The sequence below is a fragment of the Coffea eugenioides genome, chromosome 8 (genome assembly GCF_003713205.1).
Source record: "Coffea eugenioides isolate CCC68of chromosome 8, Ceug_1.0, whole genome shotgun sequence".
In the NCBI taxonomy this organism is placed as follows: Eukaryota; Viridiplantae; Streptophyta; class Magnoliopsida; order Gentianales; family Rubiaceae; genus Coffea; species Coffea eugenioides.
This window is the reverse complement of record NC_040042.1, coordinates 32510682-32526761: the sequence shown is the minus strand read 5'-3', so window position 1 is coordinate 32526761 and position 16080 is coordinate 32510682. Positions and strand designations below refer to the sequence as shown.

The following is a 16080-nucleotide window of genomic DNA, read 5'->3' as shown; positions in this document are numbered from 1 at the left end:
GTGCTGCATTAACATAGAACAATCTGCGTAGATTGGACAAAATAAATTGTTTGTACATATGGACCATGTTCGTAATAGGTCAGCATATCAAATCCAAAACAAACTTCATACAAAAAGGCAAAATGTAGTTGAATTATGTCCCAATCTAGCTATAGCTTTACTTCCTCTTCAATTTTCAGATGTTGATCCTCTTTTGACTCTTGGTTGTCCTCTGGTAGTTGTTACTGAAGTTTCTCCTCTTCTAGTACCAGCTCTACTCCATCTTCCTCTCCAATTTCCAACAGTGAAAGGAGGTTCTTTACCTAAATATGCATAATTGGCATTGATCTGCCCCTTTTCTGAATTTGTTAACTTTCTTTTTCCTGTCTTCTTTTGTTGATGAGCCCCTTGGCTCTGAGACTGTTGTTGGTTTTGTACAACTTCTTCCTGCTGTCGATGCTGTGCACGTTCAATTTCCTCAACAGCAGATTGTAATTGCTGTTGTTGTTGGTTCTGCTGATACTCTTGATCTTGTTGCTGCTAATTCTGTTGCTGTTGCTGATCCTGCTGCTGCTGATGTTGATCCTGTTGCTGGTGTTGCTGATTTTGCTGCTGCTGATATTGATCCTACTGCTGGTGTTGCTGGTGCTGCTGTTGGGTCTGATGCTGCCTCTGGTGCTGTTGCTGGGCTTGATGATGCTGCATCTGATGCTGGTGTTTGGTCTGATGATGTTGCCTCTGGTGCTGCTGTTGGGTCTGATGCTGTCTCTGGTGCTGCTGTTGGGTCTAATAATGCTGACTCTGGTGTTGATGTTGGTTCTGCTGTTGTTGTTGCATATTCTTAGCAACACGCTGCTGCTGTTGGTTCTGCTGATTCTGCTCCTGTTCCTAGTTCTGCTGATTCTGTTGTTGGTTCATGTCTTGTTGCTGCACCTTGTAACCAGCTGCATTATGGCCGGCAACACCACATTTTCTGCAATGGATGACTATCCTTCTCCGCAACCTGTTTCCAGTCTTTTGAGTTTCAGTAGGATCTTTTCTCCTGGCCTTCTTAGGTCTGCCAGGTTGCACTATCCTTTCTGGTGGATCAAGATCCACCCCATCAGTTTCGGGCCACATTACTTGTCCATTGATAGGATACAAAACATTTTTATAAATTTTTAGAAACAGATCTCTGTTGTAGCAGTCATACACCTCTTTATAGGGGTCGCCATTATTTCTATGAATTGCTGTAATAGCATGACAGCAAGGAATACCTGATAGATCCCATAATTTGCATGTGCACGATTTTTTTTTTAAATAAACAGCAAACTGGGCCCTCTTGGTCCCCTAACCTGGTATCCATCCACAGCATTCCAAATGGTCCTCCACTGCCTTGATTCTATCACTCTATCATCAATTATTTTTTTAATTAGTTGGCCAATGGACAATTCAAACTTTTCCATTGCAATTGTCCTTCTCTGTAACCTCTCCATCAGAAATACCCTAATGGACTCTAACATTGTGATAATTGACTGCTGCCTAGCTTCAAGGATATGACCATTAAAACTTTCACACAAATTATTAACCAACATATCGCATCGAGTATGTTTTGAAAAAAAAGTCTTACACCAATGACTGGGATGTGGTGCTTTCTTCACCCATTCATATGCTTCCTTGTCAAATTTTTTCAGATCTGTTGCTGCTTTCTTGAATAGTCCCTCAGTAGTACTTGCTGCAATGTTCCACAATTTTGTTTTCAGGGCAAGTCCACGATGTTTCTTCTTGAAGTTATTATACAAATGCTGCAACAGTATCTGTGCTCACTGTTTGGTAGTACCTCAGATAATGCTCGATCAAGACCCTATACATTATTACAAACAAAAGGCATTAGTAAACTGAAACAGATCTGTGTACAGTGCATATACAAAAGGAAGGAGTTAATACCTTCTGTTGGTCAGAAACAAATGTGTAGCTATACCCATTTTCAATCTGCAAATCATTCTTCAGCAGCTCAAAAAACCATTTCCACTGTTCAGTTGCTTCCCTCTCAACCACTGTCCAAGCAATGGGCCACCATCCATTGTTGGGATCTACTCCAATAGCAGTCAACAGCTGTCCCCGATATTCAGCCTTTATGTGGCATCCATCAACCCCAATAATGGACCTACAACCGTCAAGAAAGCCTTGTTTTAATGGTCCCAAACAGCAATAAAGTCTCATAAATTTTGGGTTGCATCCAGGTTGTCTGAAGGGAGTAAACATAACTTCCATTGTGGTATTTGGGTGTGTCCTTTTAATTTCTGCACAATATCTCCATATGTCCTTATATTGCTTCTTTGCATTCCCTTGAATCTCTTTTTTAGCAATTGCCATTGCATTGTATGCCACCCATTTTGAAATTTCAGCTTTGAAGTCCTCATCAACTATTTGTCTTAATAATCTTGGAGGCATTTCAACATTACATCTAAACCTCTCCATGTACTTGTTTGCAAGCCACTTAGCAGAAATATTTTTGTTCTTCCATACATGACTACAGTTTGTGTGCTCATTATTCATGCTCTTAACAACCAAATTAGCTGTCCCAAGTTCCCTCTCAACTGAAGCATAAACAAACCATTGGCAAGGAGGTTTGCATTTTGCTCTAAACCTTTTTTTTTTCATTTGTGTATGGCTTTACTGGTTTTCCTTTCATGATGGAATATGTTCTAACAGCTAATCTTAGCTGTTCAGCTGACTCAAACTTCATTCCTATGTGAAACTCAAAATTAGGGTCTTTTAGATCTCTCTCCGGATTGAAGTCAACATACCTATTCCTCCAGTCATTATCATTCTCTTCATCTGAGGAGCCAGCATCACTATGCAACTCAGTCACCACTGTGTCTTTATCTAATGCATGGACATCATCTAAATGAAGAGTTGCCTCTTCTCTTGATGCTCTATTGTTGTTTCTTCTCCTTCTAACTTGCTTCTTCCTCCGCGACTGCTGGTTTCCAGTTTCCACATCCGTAGGTTGTTCTTCATTTGTCTCAGGCTGTTGCTGATGTTCAAATTCATTTTCAAGTCCTTATTGTTGTGACCATGGATCCATCCCAGCTGTTTGTTGTTGTCTGCCTAGCTCATCTGCAACTGATTCTTGTTGTTGTGCAGCATTATTACAATCATCATTAGAATTGGGATGTTGTGAAGATCTAGGTTGCTCTGTATTTGAAGAATCCACACCAGATTTTAGCCCCTCAACAATCAATTCTTCTAACATTTCTTCATCCCTACAGAAATCCCTATCAGCACTAAAGCGATCACAGTCTCCATCCGAATCAGTATCAGTCTCCACTTGGCCATCTATATTTCCTCTATTATTTGCATCCCTATCATCCCCATTATTCTAAACATTCTCTTTAGAAGAGTTCCCAACATCTATCTTGCCAATTGATCTTGTAAATGGCACTAGTTCAAATCCAGGTTCCCTAATAACATTTCCATTTTCATCAAGTTCCTCGATAGTGAGTGCGGCTTTTTGACTTAGCTCTAGATCAGAAGGAAGGGACTTTGTGGCCATCATCTTGATTTCATTCTTTGACTTGTGGTCACAGTACACCTCAATGATTTTATGCTTATAAGCCCAATTGCAAAAACTGATAATGGCTTTATCAGTAGACAATTCCTTCAACCCACTTTGAAAATCTTTTCCAGGCTCAACATAGTAATACACCATACATCCATAATGCCCTAATTTATCCACCATGTAGTTTATTTCATGCACAGATATTGTTTCCGCATCACATAAATCAACATAATCTACATGCCCATCAATGTATCTGTAATTTTGCCAATTAAATTTATCCCCATAATACATCCGTATGGTGAAGAGAGAAGAACCTGGCACTGCATGACATGCGATTAGTTAAAAAAATTAAAATTTTAGTCAAAACTAGTAAACCCAAATTCAATGAATGAATTATTTATTAACCCCTTTTTCCAGCATTAAGAATACTTTAATCAGTGTACTATGAAATCTCTATACTTTATTGCAAAAAGCCAAAACAACGATAAAATGTAGCCCATACATACATGAAACACACAATCTATTCTGGGATGTGGATAACTAAACAAACTTAAGGATTTTAAACTTTACCGTATGCATTAGATGGATCAAAATGCTGGCCCCTTGGTCTAATCACCCACTTGGGCCACTCCATCGTTCCAGGAAATGAAGATCTTGTTTGTCAACCCGTTCTGCTATCGCTCAATCCCCCAAAATTCTTCGTTGTTGCGTTTTTCTTTAATTGTCAATTGTTTGATGTTTGGGTTTATGCAAGGAAGAAGAAGAATAGATGCATGGGAGAGGAAGAAGAGGTGCAAGTGATATTTTTGACTTCCTAAATTGACCCTACCTTTTGTATTGGAAATTGCGCAGAGACACATCGACGAAGTTAACGACTAAATCTAACAGAATGGCCTCGCGTCTACCTTTTATATAGTTTGGTGGTCAAAACCAGACTTTTAATAGTTGAGTGACCAAAACTCGACGATGGCAAAAGTTTAGTGGCCACTGGGATAATTTGCTCTTTATTTTATGGCTGCTATGTAAGAAAAAGCTCTCTATGCTGGATAGATTACAAAAATAAAAAGTTTCTTTATCATCAAATTTGTGTGGGCTTTGTAAAAGGGAGGAAAAAAACATAAACCATCTATTTTTAATTGTTGTATGACGAGACCAATATGGACAAAAGTGCAGAACATGTGTCTGGTGTTCAGAGGAACTTACTCTTGGGATGAGGAAATTACCTGGTTAGCATCTCATTGGAGATACAATTCCTTTGCAGACCACCTGAGAAGACTAGTTTTGGCTGCAATTGTCTACCACATCTGGAGATTTAGAAATGAAGTGATATTTCAGTCAAAGCCGTTTGTATGTTCACAACTACTAAAGTCTATTATATAGTGGCGGAGCCAAAAAAAATTCTTAGTGGGGGCAAAAACAACACTAAAATTTTTTACCTATTCTTTTTTCTAGGTTTTTAAGTAAAAAAAAAATTACCAACAAGTACAAATGATACATATATTCCATGAAAACTATAAAAAGACAAACTCAAAATTATTAATGTAATAATAATTTTATTAGAAAAATAAACTAAACTATATACAATTGTTCACGACAAATTTTCATATTTTGATAACAATTTATAATCTTCTCATTTTGAATTTCACAAAGCATATTCTTCTCAATGTAAGTAACTAAACAATTTTAGTTCATTAACTAATTTAGAAAACCATGTAATTCTTTCACATCCTTTCTAAGAAAACTCTGAAGGCACACTTAAAATTATATCAAACTTATATAGGTATTATAGGAATTTAAGGGGGACAGTGGGGCCGATGCCTCCCAGTGCCCCCACCTTAAATCTGCCACTACTATTATAGAAGCAGTACGTTCTGTAGTTAATGATTGGTCAGGATTCCCAAGAACAAGACAAATTTGGGAACTTGTAATGGAATGGGGAGTGGACTAGAAATGTCTGTCTGTGTAGAGGTATGTTTGAATATTGTAAAAATAGTAATATGAGGAGAGATGATTGCTCATGTGTGCAAGCTCCACTACAGTAATCAATAAAAATCTTTATCATTTGCTCAAAAAAAAAGTTACTACTAAATGTGTAATAATTTCGTGTCTTGACTTTGATTGTGTTGCATATCTCTAAACAATCAACTTTACACCAGTAATAAGTTGTAAATTTTGGAGACAAATATCAAATTTTTTCTGCATAACTTGTCCTTCCTTGTGGAATTCTTGCATGCGTCTATCAATTGAGATGCATTGCATGACTTTACTCGAATAATTTTAATTTACATTTACTTAAAAAATAAGTGTATCAATCTCAGAAGCTAAAAGAGTATGTGTTCATGCAAAATATTCGAAATACATGAGAATAGAAAATATGCCGAGTGAAGCCAAGTTACACCATGCATGATTTCTGCACTGAAACAAGAAAGGAACAAATAAAAAAAATTAAAAGAAAAATTTTTGCATTTCATGATTTTGGCTACTGCAAATTCAAAATTTTCGCATTGATTCCATGACTATTATAAGATTGCATATGTGCTAGAGATAAAAATTGAACTGCTTCGATTGTTTTATAGGTCAATACTAACAAATAGATGTTGTTGCAAGTGGAAGGGATTCACATCCCTTAATCATGAGATCTCGAATTCAAAACATATGAGAATGGAAAAAACAACAATGGAAGATTTTCCTCCACAAGGGGCCGCACTAGACTCAAATATGATTACTCACAAGCCTTAAAATGGATGCGATACCTGTGGTTTATTAAAAAAAAGGCCAATACTCATTAGTATTGAAATTGTTTAAATTAGAATATTTTGAATTCCTTGAGAGTTCAGTAATTATCGCTCTCCTCACCATTTCATCAACGATTTTGTATGCTGAAATTTTTCAAAAATAATTTTAGTATAAAAATTCAATTTGAGCATGTTTTATTTTGGTAATCTACTGATATTTTATGTGAGAGGTGATCTCATGCCTAAAAAATTGTGCGTGGTGCTTTTATGAGAAATTTTCTATAATTAACTGTCTTGATGACCCTTGGTTAAGGTTTTATGAGTTGATGGGATGTTTGTTCCTCACTCAGAGTTAAGGTTGAAACTTATTGAACGTCTTGACCCTCTTAGTGATGATGACCAAGAACAAGGAGAGAAGAAGTGGGGCTTTCTGAGGGAGAGAGACAGACCTCTTGACCCAACACCTCATCAAGAAAGCTAAAAAATAATAATAATGAATAAAAAACAAATAAGCCACAGTGCATACCGAGGGAGAAGAATCTGTCTCTTTGTCATTTGGTTGCCAAGTTCAACACGTTTGGTTGATTATGCCAAGTTCATCACGTGAGCTCCTTGTGACCACCCTCCACCCAATCACACATTGCCACATCAGCAAAACAACCACTCATTTTAACGCTTACATTCGCTCGTTTACTAGATATGCAGATAACAGTTAGAATGGATATCCAGAATTACAAACAAAATTTAGAGGTCCTTAAACCCATTGGGCTATTGTATTAACATTAAACTATATTCAATCGATCTGTTGTGAAAATTGAATGAAGCTCCAGTCATTGATATATGTGTGTGCATGCTTCAATTATGAAAATGAAAATTTTTTATTCTACTGTATCTAACATGCTTGAATTGGAGGCTGAGAACTGGGATACTTGCAGATTTGTATCGGTTATTCTTCCCATATCACCATCTTGTTTTCGCAGAGGAAACCAGTAATTTTGTGTGCGACCAAAACTTTGAATCTTAGGGTTGGTAGGTGGATATATATTGAAACATAGTCCTTGTACTTTCAGTTATTGATGTTGCTTGCCAACCATAGTTAAATAAATTTCTTTTCAGTTTAAATTATGCATTATGCATTATGGAAAAGGGTAAGTGTGAAACCCACGATTGTTGGCACCAATTTTTATGATTTTATTTTCTCAACTAATTAAAAAGATAAAGTTGCTATGCCCAAAAAAAAAAGGAAAATAAAAGAAAATAACTGTAGGATTGGGATAAGGGGGCTAATAAAGCAAAACTCTTACCCAAGCCACCTACTAGTAAGTAGTGCCAGGTTTAGGGTTTTATTAAAAACCTAGACAGGAAAATAAACCCTTTCTTTTGTCTGTTTCCCTAGAGCAAGAGCTGTTAGAGAGGAGAGAAGGAGAAACAGGTGACACTGCCAATCGATCCGACGACTAGGCACCTAAACCTGTAAGTCTCCGTTCACTCAAGAAAACCCTCTTGCAAGTTTTAGTTGTGGTATTAATTGTTCTAGGAAATTTATGAACATGTAATGTTGTTACATATATGTAGATATATATGTTCTTCTAAGGAATTTAGAAGGATTCATATTTGGATTAGTGGAAATAGGGTGTTAGATTTTGATCTTAGGTGAATGGAGGGCCCAAATCTGTTGAAGAAGAGAAAAGAAAAAAAAAGGAGGAGCTGCTCTGTTTTGGCCAGGCACTGCCACAGGGAAAAGAATCCCTAGGGGTTGGCCTTTCGGTCAACCCAAGAAAGAAAAAAATGGATGTCGCCAGCACTTGCTGGCGACAATGGAGCAAATTATAGTGAAGAATTTGGGTCGCCAGAGAGCCTGGCGACCATGGTCAAAGGCCAACCATGGGACCCACCCGAGGAAAAATAAAAATAATAATAAAAATATATACATGTATAAAAATAAATAAATAAGTAAAAAGGGAGGCAATTTAAACTTGGACCAAACTGTAGTATAAAAATTTAGTAAATGTTTAGTAAATGAATTTTAAATATAATTAGTCCATTTTTATGGTATATCGTGAATATTAAATTCAAGGCCCAATTTAAGGCAATGGTTAGAATTGAGGGGTTGGCCACGTAAACATTATACTTAATTAATTACGTCTAAGATGCATAAAGGAAAATCTAAAACATCTTTATCTAGCCTTATTAGATTAATGTAGACAAAGTGGGTTAAGTTCTAAATAGTTAAACGAAACATGTAAATCATAATAATAATAATAATAATAATAATAATAATAATAATAATAATAGTAATAATAACAATAATATTGGATAATCATGAACTATAAATAAATATAGTAAGATAGTAGTCAGGATAATAGACAGGATTATGAATAATTATTTTCTTTTGAATTAGGAAACTCTACAAAATGAACACTTTCCAAATTAGGAAACTTTCTAAAAATAGAAATCGTCCAATTTGAGGGAAATGCTAGTAGGGTCCGTATAATAGTCTAGATATGAATTTTGTACTTACTTAGACGTTGTATATTTATGCATCTATAGGAAGTAACAACTAATTAGGGAACCTATGCATTTGATAGGTACGAGACAAGGACCTAAGGTAGTTCTACTCGAGCAGCCAAACAGAGGTAGGTGGTACTTACCCTTCTGAGATCTCAAATGTGCAAAATGAAATGCTTGTTTTCAATCCTATTTTGTGGGGTTGACTCGAAAAGTGTTTGATTAAATGCTTTACTTGAATATTTATGAAAGTTATATTTTACTATACAAAAATGGACCATGTAGCTTATTTGAAATGTTTGGATATGTTCTTATATACAAAATGGGCTGAATCTTTTATGAAAGCAAAGATTTATGTATGTGATATGTGAAATGAATTTTGACAAGTAAAACTCAGAGCAGTCATGGAATAGACGGTAGGGGCTATAATCCTGTCTAACCGCCATGGTAGCCTGGTATAAAACCCAGCCGATTAACAAGGTCAGGGTAGCCTAGTATAAAGTCCGGCCGATTGACCTATGTAAGAAATGAGACCAATCGGTAGTCATGAAACCTATTGGTCGCCCACCTAGAAGGGGTAAAATCTCTAGGCTGAGTACTCAGTAGCCGGTCATTGCATGTACTTGTTATGAGCTGAACTGAAAGGAGCTTTATGAACGGATATGAAATGATTTATGAACTGCTTTGAAATGATCTATGAACGGAAATGCGACGTTTATGGGATGATTCATGAATGGATATGAAGAGATTTATGAATTGTTACAAAGTGATTTATGACATTGCGATTTCTCATGTACTGGTATCAATAAAGTGCTTTTAAATTCCTTGTCATCCTTTACTACTGATTATTTTACAAATGACGTTACTTTCAAAATTATGGATGTGAATGATTTGCAAACGATTTGGGTTGTACCTATATATATATATATGTAACTATAAAATTAAGAGGGCATGGTCCAACAGAGGGCTAAATATCACCTACTGAGCGATGTGTCGCTCAACCCACTTCTTACCATTTTTGCAGATTCTGAAGAGTATGAATTGGTTTACGTAGAAGACCCTGAGCATGACTTTTATTAGTTTTGGATGAGAAGGAGTTGGCAAGCTAGCTACTTCTAGTTGTTAGTTTTATTTACTTTTATATCCGCTGTTTCAATCAGAGAATAAATGTATGAACGTCTTGAACATTTGTAGGCTTTCTTTTCTACGTGGTTGTACCGCACGTTATCTAGTTAAATTATTTAGTACCTTTAAAGTTAAATTAGTTGATGTAGCCTTGTATTCTTGAGTGAGACTTGGGAGTACGGCGAATGTCATGTGACGGGCACGTGCGGGCTGGGGGCATGACAGTAAGTTATTCCTTTACTGGACATGTTTAGAATTTGCTTTTGATGGTTTACACTGTGGATCGTTGACGGATTGTAGTTGGCCGTGTATAATGCCTTACATATTGAGGTAAAACGTATCACTTGACATTTTACTTCTGAAAATTTAGGTTGTAATATTTAATGCTATCAAATATTTAGGTCATCATCTGCTGTGGTTAGTTATGAAGTTGGGTTTGTGCATATACGCATACTTGTTCTTGATTAATCTGATCAACAGAAATTTGTGACTCGTCATGTTTTGTTTCTTATAGGAGATGATTTTCTGCTAATGACCATTTCAAAATTATTAATGCATCTTGGTTATTGGTGAATTTTTTCGTAAGGATGACAGAATAGAGTATTGGCTCTAAAAGTTTAATTGCAATTTAGTACTTGACTTTTTAGTAGGAGTTATTATGTATATAATTAAATTTGAAGGCACAAAAATAGAATCAAATAAACTTGTGAGACAAATTTAAGGTTTATTTAAATCGATCATCAACCCTATCGACTCAACTTATTCTTTACCCGATTAAGAGAGAATTAAGAGTGAAATTTCTAATATATATCTTGGGCACATGTTAGTATGCATAAATTATGTGTGCCTTATCATGTGGTCGCATAATATCACATTCATTATGTCCTTGATCATGAAGTTTCTTTCCCAACGAATTAGGAATATGAGAATAAATGGTCCAACCAAACACTCTGAAAATGGCCAATAAATGGTCGTTTACTACTCTAAATTTCTTCAGGGTTGTTCTAAGAACACTTCTTGTATAGCACGTACTCGATTAAGAGAGAAATTTCTAATGAATATCTTGGGTACATGTTAGTATGCATAAATTATATGTACCTTATCATGTGGATGTATAATACTCTCTCCGTCCTAATTATTTAGTCATGTTTGGAGAATCCAACTTTTTAAGAATAGTGGTTTAATTGTGATGTTTGTGCTTCTCTTTCTAATTTTGCCCCTGAAATTTAAAATTTAAATTTGAATGGTAACACACATATGATTAGAAAGAAAAATTATATTGAAAAGAATGACTAAAAGGTATTTTGACTTTTCCAACATGACAAATATTTTGAAATATGTCAAAATCGAAAGTATGACACTTTCAATAGAACGGAAGGAGTATCAAATTCATGACATCCTTGATCATGAAGTTTCTTTCTCGACGAGTTAGGAATATGAGAATTAGTGGTCCAGCCAAATATGATGTAATTTTATAAGATTTAGGGTGGGCAAGTACGATGTATTTCAAATACTTCTCAAATTTTCTAGGATTGTTTTGTGATTTTACCATAGTTGAGAGTGGCTCTGCCACATGGCGTGAATTTGGTTCTAAGCAGTAGACTCGGGTGTCGTATTTCTTTTTGATGTAGCCGCAGCCCATGTTTTTTGAGAGTAACAGTAGAAGACATTGATTGATTGGGCTTTGCAACTTTATATCAATTTTACTTGAGTAACAGCCCATTAACATTTGCAACTTTATATCAATTTCTCTTGAGCTTTCCTGTAGAGATTGATTGATTTGATCCAACTGAATATAACAGTCTTTGACATTTGATTGATTGATTGATTGGGCTTTGCAACTTTATATCAATTTTTCTTGAGTATCAGCCCATTAACATTTGCAACTTTACATCAATTTCTCTTGAGCTTTCCTGTGGAGATTGATTGATTTGATCCAACTGAATCTAGCAGTGTTCTCTAGAAATCCGAAGGCACACTTCGGCTAAGAAACAGAGATCCATAAAGGTGTATTCAACACAAAGAAACGTTTTTAATGAAAAGTTCACGTCACAAATTCAGTTTTCTGGGCCGTCCGCATTTTGAGGCAGTTGACAGTAATCTTTCAGTTGTCAAATTACTTTGACTTTACACTAGCTAGTCGGCTTTTGTGAACTTTTCAGATGAATAATTAGCAGACAATGAATCACAGAGAACTAAGGTTGACACAGACTTTGACACGTTATTGTGATATACATGTGTCACTGTCCATTTTGTCGTAAATTTGATAAGGTGCTTCTCAAATTCTACATAACTCCTGTTGAGAGAAAAGATCAGGCACGTAGCCATAAGAGTTATCAAAATGGAGGTGACATAATTAAGAATTTATATATATCCATAGGTAAAAATAGATGAATTTATATATATCCATAATATACACTATCAGTATTGGATAAATAACAATTATGCAAAATTTGAATTTCAAATTCAACTTTTGTATACATGTCATGAATCAAGCTGTGATAGTGTATACATTATCAGTGTATGTTGACCTTGGTCGATCAATCCTTGGTTTTGATGATTAACAAACCAAAATGTAGATTTGGGCTAATGTTTTTATGTGAGTAATTTGATAGAACAGATTCTTGTGGCACAAAAGAAGAAGCAAAAACAGGGCACTCATGTGGGACGTCCGAAAGGAAGCTATCGGACGTCCGAAAGGATGAAGAACATCAGGAAAGAGTTTCTGTCGGACGCACATCGATCGTGTCGGACGTCCTAAAAATTCCTCGAAGATTTGATAACTCTCTGGACGACGTTCGGACACTGAACCTCGGACGATAAAATTCCATCGGACGTCCGAACAACAACTTGACTGTTTTTCGGACGATGGGTTCGGACGATGACTAAGCCGTCGGACGTCCGACAGGCTAACGGCTAGTTTTGACAGCATTTAATATTTGACCGTTGGAGAGCCTTTTGGAGCCATTTCTCACCTTCTATAAACACCCCAAAGCACAAGAAGACAGGGGACTTTTGCCAACACAAAATACAAGCTTACAAGTGAGATTTTTGAGTAGAAAGATTCTTTGTTGGTTGTATAAGGGGTTGGGAAAGTTGGGTTGTGAGGTTGCTCAAGTGAAGGTTACTCTCTAGGTGGAGTAAAACCTTGGTGAAGGTGAACCTATCACTTGAAGTGGTAAAACCTTGGTGAAGGTTGCCTCATTTGTATAAAATAGTTCTTAATTGGGTGAGTGATCTTTCAAGTGTAGGTTGTTGAGGGTTAACTAGAATAGTTGTAAAACTCCTTGGCTTAACCAAAGAGTGTTTGGGGTGAGGAAGGAGTGAGCCTTCACTTGTACATCTTGGTTAGCATCGCCATCTATTGAAGAGGCTATTGGATTGATATTTGGTTTGCATTTCTTATCTTTTCTCTTCAATTAAGTTTTCTTTATTGTGCTTAAATTTGATATATCTTTGTGCATCATTGTGAAATTGTTTGTACTCATTGGATTGCACCCGGACTTACAATTGGTATCAGAGCTTGGTCTCTTTTGATCAAGCTTAACCGCTTAGAGTAAAGATCATGGCAACCATAAAAGTTTCTTTTTTAGAAGGGCAATCTATTGATAGACCACCTATGTTTAATGGTTCTCATTTTAGCATGTGGAAACAAAGAATGATGATTTTCTTACAATCCGTTTATATTGAATTATGGTATGTGGTAGAAGATGGTCCTTATGAAGCCAGAATAATTGACTCTACCACTAATTTGAGTAGATTAAAGACTAGACAAGAATTGAATGAAAAAGACAAGAGATACCTTTCTTTGAATGCCAAGGCCATGTGTATATTGTACAATGCATTAGATGTAAATGAATCTAGTAGGATTAAAGGTTGTAAATCAGCTAAAGATATTTGGGATAAATTGTGTGTATTTCATGAAGGTAACCAAGATATTAAAGAACCAAAGAAATCTTTGCTTGTTTCTCAATATGAATTTTTCAAAATGCATCCTCTTGAAAATGTTGATAAGATGTGTAGTAGATTTTGTGACATTATTGAAGATCTTAAATTGCTTGGAAAAGAATATTCTTTGGGTGAGAAAAATAGAAAGATTTTGAATGCCTTGCCAAAAGAATGGGAAAACAAAATAAATGCTATAGAAGAGGCAAAGGATTTAAATTCTATGTCCATTGAATCTCTTGTGGATACCCTAACCTCTTATGAATTAAAGCTGATATTCAAAGTGCAAGAGGAAGAAAATGCAAGAATGTATAAGAGAGGCATAGCTTTTAAAGCATCTCAAGTGGGGGATAACCCATCCTTCATGGGTAATGAAATCATGGAAGTGGACAATGATATAACTCCTCACATCAAAAGTTTCAAGAAGATCTTCAACAAGAGATGTTCAAGAGGAGATTGCAAAATTACATGGGATGAATGCAATTCAAAAAGAGAAAAAGAAGAGTTGGCCCAAATGGCACTAATGGCCGTTGGAGAAGATGAGGTAAGTTCTTATCACTCTTCTTGTGATGAAGATAATGAAGATGATGATGTGAAAATTCTTATGATTAAAATGCATAAAAGTTTGAGAAAATCTTATGCTAAAAATAAAGATTTGAAAACAAAAATAAATGATTTGTTGGAAGAAAACTCCAAACTTTTTCAAGAAAACAAATGTTTGAGAATGGAAAATGATGATTTAAAAAATCAAAAAGGTGTTTTTGATTGCAAAAATAATTTGAAAAGGAAGTTGGAAGAGAAAACAAAGTTTTATGAAAAAATGTTGGAGGAACAAAATGTGTTAAAGAAAAGAATTAATGACTTGAACGAGTTTCTCCAAAATGAAAAACAAAAGTTTTCTCAAACAAAAGAAAGCAAATCTTTTCAAGGCACAAATAAGTTTGCTATGATAAGAAGTAAGAAAATTAGTTGCATTAAATCCACTTATGTGCAAAATACTTCTATCATGTGTCACTTTTGTTGTCAATTTGGACATATGCAAAATGATTGCTATGTAAAGAAAAATATGAGAAAAGGTATGAAATCCATGTGGATTGCTAGATCATGTTGTACTAACTCCAAGAACCCTATAAAAAATTACAATTGGTATCATGAAAGTTTTGTCATTCTATATGGTCTTGATTTGAAAAATAAAGGGGGAGTTTGCTTTTTGATTGATGTCAAAAGGGGGAGTAGGATTTATTGAAATTTCTTTGTATGTTGGCATTTTCTAAGGGGGAGTTTTATTTGAACTTATTTGATCAAAGAAATCTTCATTTTGTTTGTCATCATCAAAAAGGGGGAGATTGTTGACCTTGGTCGATCAATCCTTGGTTTTGATGATTAACAAACTAAAATGTAGATTTGGGCTAATGTTTTTATGTGAGCAATTTGTTAGAACAGATTCTTGTGGCACAAAAGAAGAAGCAAAAACAGGGCACTCATGTGGGACGTCCGAAAGGAAGCTATCGGACGTCCGAAAGGATGAAGAACATCAGGAAAGAGTTTCTGTCGGACGCACATCGATCGTGTCGGACGTCCTAAAAATTCCTCAAAGATTTGATAACTCTCTGGACGACGTTCGGACACTGAAGCTCGGACGATAAAATTCCATCGGACGTCCGAACAACAACTTGACTGTTTTTCGGACGATGGGTTCGGACGATGACTAAGCCGTCGGACGTCCGACAGGCTAACGGCTAGTTTTGACAGCATTTAATATTTGACCGTTGGAGAGCCTTTTGGAGCCATTTCTCACCTTCTATAAACACCCCAAAGCACAAGAAGACAGGGGACTTTTGCCAACACAAAATACAAGCTTACAAGTGAGATTTTTGAGTAGAAAGATTCTTTGTTGGTTGTATAAGGGGTTGGGAAAGTTGGGTTGTGAGGTTGCTCAAGTGAAGGTTACTCTCTAGGTGGAGTAAAACCTTGGTGAAGGTGAACCTATCACTTGAAGTGGTAAAACCTTGGTGAAGGTTGCCTCATTTGTATAAAATAGTTCTTAATTGGGTGAGTGATCTTTCAAGTGTAGGTTGTTGAGGGTTAACTAGAATAGTTGTAAAACTCCTTGGCTCAACCAAAGAGTGTTTGGGGTGAGGAAGAAGTGAGCCTTCACTTGTACATCTTGGTTAGCATCGCCATCTATTGAAGAGGCTATTGGATTGATATTTGGTTTGCATTTCTTATCTTTTCTCTTCAATT

The 16080-nt window shown here is 35.9% G+C and overlaps 1 protein-coding gene across 1 annotated transcript; it reads right to left on the bottom strand.

The window, feature by feature from the left end:
* Nucleotides 1–867: 867 nt before the first annotated feature.
* Nucleotides 868–2517, bottom strand: LOC113780566. Its single transcript, XM_027326358.1, has 4 exons — nt 1906–2517; nt 1759–1822; nt 1589–1693; nt 868–1208 (listed from the first exon to the last, which is right to left on the bottom strand). Exons 1-4 carry the CDS (start codon nt 2515–2517, stop codon nt 868–870), a joined length of 1122 nt encoding a protein of 373 aa, XP_027182159.1.
* Nucleotides 2518–16080: the final 13563 nt, after the last annotated feature.